At 55.0% G+C, this 4278-nt stretch overlaps 1 protein-coding gene across 1 annotated transcript in view; it reads left to right on the top strand.

Annotated features, from left to right (window-relative positions):
- LOC107196052 (DNA dC->dU-editing enzyme APOBEC-3B) overlaps nt 1-4278 on the top strand; it is a 9318-nt gene that overhangs the window by 4183 nt on the left and 857 nt on the right. The window contains exons 5-7 of the mRNA XM_025050633.1: nt 2737-2887; nt 3567-3834; nt 4082-4197. Of these exons, the coding sequence (XP_024906401.1) occupies nt 2737-2887; nt 3567-3834; nt 4082-4197 (535 nt within the window). The remainder of the gene's footprint in view (nt 1-2736; nt 2888-3566; nt 3835-4081; nt 4198-4278) is intronic.

The following is a 4278-nucleotide window of genomic DNA, read 5'->3' as shown; positions in this document are numbered from 1 at the left end:
GATGCTGACGTGTGTGTCTTTGTCAAGCAGGAGGACATAGCTACAGGGTCTGAAAACACAGGCGTGCTCACCCAGTCTGCCCCTTCTCATCACCTGCTGTCAACGGGCAGGCGGAGAGCATGCGCCCGGCACAGGGCTAGGTGCAGGGCGGCTGTGGAGAGGGCTCCGGCCCCTCCCCAGGGAGGTGGGGCCTCTGTCCTGCGGTCACCCTCAGGGCCTGTCGCATCCCCTCTCCCTGCCCTCCTTACTTTATCTTTTGCTTTGCAGTAAGGGTGGGTCCTGCTGCCCAGAGGGGCCTGTCGCCACGAGGGGGAGCTCTGCCCAGAGGGAGGGCCCCAGAGATGGAGAGAAGGTGGGTGTGAGACAGAGGAGGCCCACACCCCAGGGCCCTCCCACCCCTGCTGCCAAAGCAGGAAGGGGGAGGCGCCTCAGCTGAGAAGGCTGGGCAGTCACTCAGAGAGGGACTTCCCTAAGGCCGGGCACTGTGAGAGGAAACGAAGCCCGCTGGCCCATGAAAAAGGACAGGCTCAGGAAGACCCTGATGAGGAAGATGTAGCCAGATGCCCAGGATCGGGTAAGTCTAGGGCCCAGGAGGAAGAAAGAAGCGTGTCAGAGCCCAGAGAAGCAAAATCACCCTCAGGCCTCCCACCCTGGGTTACCACAGCAGGAGGGGGCAGGTCCACTACTCAGACAATTGAAGGAGGACAGGTAAGGGGCTCTCCCAAGGCTACGGGGCAGCCTTATGCACGAGCAATGGAGGCCGAGCACCCGGGGACCAGGGAGGCTGGGACAAGCCTACCAAGGAGGCTGGGGCCGAACTGCAAGGATGAGGTACCACTGCCCACTTGCCTCTCTGCTCCTGCTTCCTCCCTGCTCCCAGTCCTTGGTTAGAGAACCTCTCTGGGGCCATCTCTGCAGGGCCTGTCCCTGCTTCAGGCCCCAGCCCTGCCCCCCGCAGCCTCTCTCTCTAAGTCACCGGTATATCCCAGAGCGTGCCGCCGTGTCTTCCTAAAAGTCCTTTTGTTCAAGCTCAACTGTCCACTTTAGGGTCAAGGATGATTGAAACAGTTGTTGGAGGCAGCTACAAAAGCATATTGATAAATTTTATTTAAAATCTTGCACAATTTTCCAAGGAATGTTCTCATGTCTGCTCCAAGGAGGGAAAATTCCTCTCCGAGACAGGATGATCAATTGTTTCTCTTAAAGACATGACCAAGCGCGAAAGATTAAGTCGGTCTTCGAGTCTGTCTTCCAAGTTGTTTCTATCATAACTACAACTTGAGCTATTCAAGGCCAAGTGTCAATGTGTTACGATAGTGCTCTCGTCTACAGTTTGAAATATTTCAGCCTTGAGTATGTGGGTTTGCTTGGTGCTGGGAAGTTTCCAAGAATGTAGGCATTTTGGTGCTAAAATCAGGAAGATTTTGTCTTAAGTGTGTGATGAATGGGTAGGTGTCTTCCTTCGAATCCTAACCTTGAGGGCGGCCAGTGGCCCTAACTGGGAGTACGAACTTCCAGCGAGGTCACTGGTCCATAATTAAAAGCCACAGTCACAGATGGTCTCTTCGGCAATCGTCATCCAATTCTACCTGAAGATTTATTCACTAGTTAGCAAGGGAATTTCAGAGCCGGATTTCCATTGATGAAATTAGTGGCTTTATGAATTAGCATAACTGATTTCAGAAACGGTTTTTTGTAGGCGGAATTAGTGTTTCGGTGAGTTGGCTGGAAACACGAGAGGGGTATTTCTGGCTTTGCAGAAACAGGGTATGCAAATCAATTGTACCCAGCGCTATATGCCCTGGGGAAGGGCGCCTCAGCTTGATTTCTGTGTCCAAAGCAAGTGTCTGAGATCTGTGGTCCCCTGAGCCTGACTAAATGGTCAACCAGGGCACATTAGCCTTGGGCGGAGTGTCCAGAAGGACAGCAGGCCGGGGCTCCATACCCAGCTTGTTCACGCTGTGTGGTGTCTGCTTGGTCACGAGTGTTCACACGCGGTGAGGTCTGGCCACGGCGAGCTTCGAGCACTTTCTGGGGCGTGGCAGGAAGGCTCCAAGTTCTGTGCCCCTAGTCTATCTGTGCAGAGCCAACAGCATTTCTCAGAAAGAATCCGGTGGTTCTGAATGCCCACATGGGCCAGGTCGCTTTGCCATATAATATTCAATTTTTAAAAGGCAAGATACGAAATGGAATACTCCATAGAGGATAATCGCAATTAGGGGGAGAAAAAGCTATGTGAATCCTTTAGCCAAAAGTCTCTGTCCGAACACTCCCTTGGCGACAACAGGTTTTCCTGTTCACCTGCCTCTGTGCTCTTTGTACAGACTAAATTGCGACACACGCATCTAAACACAGAAGAGTTAGAGGAAGTAGCAGCTTCCAGCCCCAAAGAAAAGTTTCTGGGAATCAGGACAAGGTGTATTAGCCAAGGAAGGACATACAGTGTCCAGTTTCCAAGGCGCGCGCCCCACCCCCCAGGCCGGCCGTCCTGCCTGCAGTGACCTCCAAGCTGGGTGGTGGCGGGGGCCAGGCTGGAGGCATGGGGCAGCGCACACAGTGGGAGATCTCTCCTCTTCCTTCTCATTCCCCAGTCCTCCTGGCCACAAAGAAAGGGGAGACCCTCCCTCACCTCCCTTACCACCCCCAGGTCCCACGTGGACCCGAGAAGGTGGCAGAGCCTGGGGGGCTCCAAAGGATGCTCCCTGCAGCTTCGATTTTCTCCTTCCTGTTGCACAGAAACATGAATCTACTATCGGAAAAAACATTTAACTACCATTTTGGCAACCAGCTCCGAGTCAAAAAGCCCCAAGGCCGGAGGAGGACCTACTTGTGCTACAAGCTGAAGCTGCCCAATGAAACCTTTGACAAGGGCTACTTTATCAACAAGGTGCTGAGCGGGCCTCCCGGGAGCAGGGCAGGAGGGGCTGAGCCTGTCCTGTGTGCAGGGCAAACACCGACACGTCGCTGGGTCTGAGGTAGCCCAGCTCCGCTGGGACGCCCCTCGTTCCTTCCATGCTGGGCCTCGGCAGAAGCCCTGCCCTCCACCAGAATCTCTTCCCGCCCCTTTTGAGAAGTTAGTGCTTCCTGGTCCTCCAGACCTCAACTTTGAGAAAGTCGAGCTCTCTTCCTGGGACTGAGCTCTTAACTCCACCTACGAGAGCTCCACGACAGGCCCGCTTTCCCACCTATTTCGCAAACCGGCCGGCCTCCCCCGCCTGCTCTCACCTGCTCCTTGGGACCTCCAGGTTCACACAACTCTAGATGCTCCTGGGCAAATGGCAAAACAGGTCCTCGGAGCATTCAGGACTGTCTGGAGGGGGCGTCTCTTTGCTAAGCCATCACCTACCCTGGCCGCTGGGACCCTGGTCCGATGCGGATCAAGCTGCGGGTGTTTTGGGAATCTTGAATTAATGGGTGAGTGAGTTAATGAAGGAGTGAATAATAAAGGAAGGAAGGAGGTTCTTTCCTGTCTTAGGCAAGTTTTCATGTTCAAAAGTATACAGGGCAGAAGTCACGAGCTCTGCCTTCTGACCGACCCTTCCTTCTCTGTCTGGGACCCTCCCCAGAAAAAGAACCATGCAGAAATTCGCTTTATCAACAAGATCCGCTCACTGAACCTGGACCAAACGAAGAGCTACAAAATCACCTGCTATATCACCTGGAGCCCCTGTTCGTACTGCGCTGGGAAGCTGGTGGCTCTCGTCAAAAGTTGTCCCCATCTGAGCCTGCAGATCTTCACCTCCCGCCTGTACTACCACTGGTTGTGGAAAAACCAGGCAGGGCTGCGATATCTTTGGAAAATCAATATTCCAGTGTTGGTCATGAAAGAACCAGGTAGGGAGGCTGGCTGCTGTCCGCGGTCGGGAGGGTGTGCCGTTCTGGGAGGACAAGGAAGGCCCTGGGGGAAGGGAGACGGCTGGACTGGAAGGATGGTGGCCCGGCTGATGCCCGGGATGTGACACCCCCTGGAAGGGACATTTCCAGGGAGAGGGAGAGAGGGGAGGGGAAAGGAAGGAGAAGGCCCTGGCCTTGCAGGGGAGGCTCGACCGGGCCTGACTGTGACCGCCCCCTTTCATCCCAGACTTTGCTGACTGCTGGGACAACTTCGTGAACCACCAGAGCAGGCGTTTCAAGCCGTGGGAGAAGCTGACACAATACAGTAACTCCACAGAGAGAAGGCTCCTGAGGATCCTGCGGGTGAGGACTGGTCCCTCTGCAGGCCCCCGGCCGCCACGCCACCGTCCCAGCTCCCCCGCCATGTCGCTCCTCCCCATGTCC

This window comes from Pteropus alecto, unplaced genomic scaffold (assembly GCF_000325575.1).
Source record: "Pteropus alecto unplaced genomic scaffold, ASM32557v1 scaffold157, whole genome shotgun sequence".
NCBI lineage: Eukaryota > Metazoa > Chordata > Mammalia > Chiroptera > Pteropodidae > Pteropus > Pteropus alecto.
Note: the sequence above shows the minus strand (reverse complement) of the source record. Positions and strands in the feature narration are given on the sequence as shown.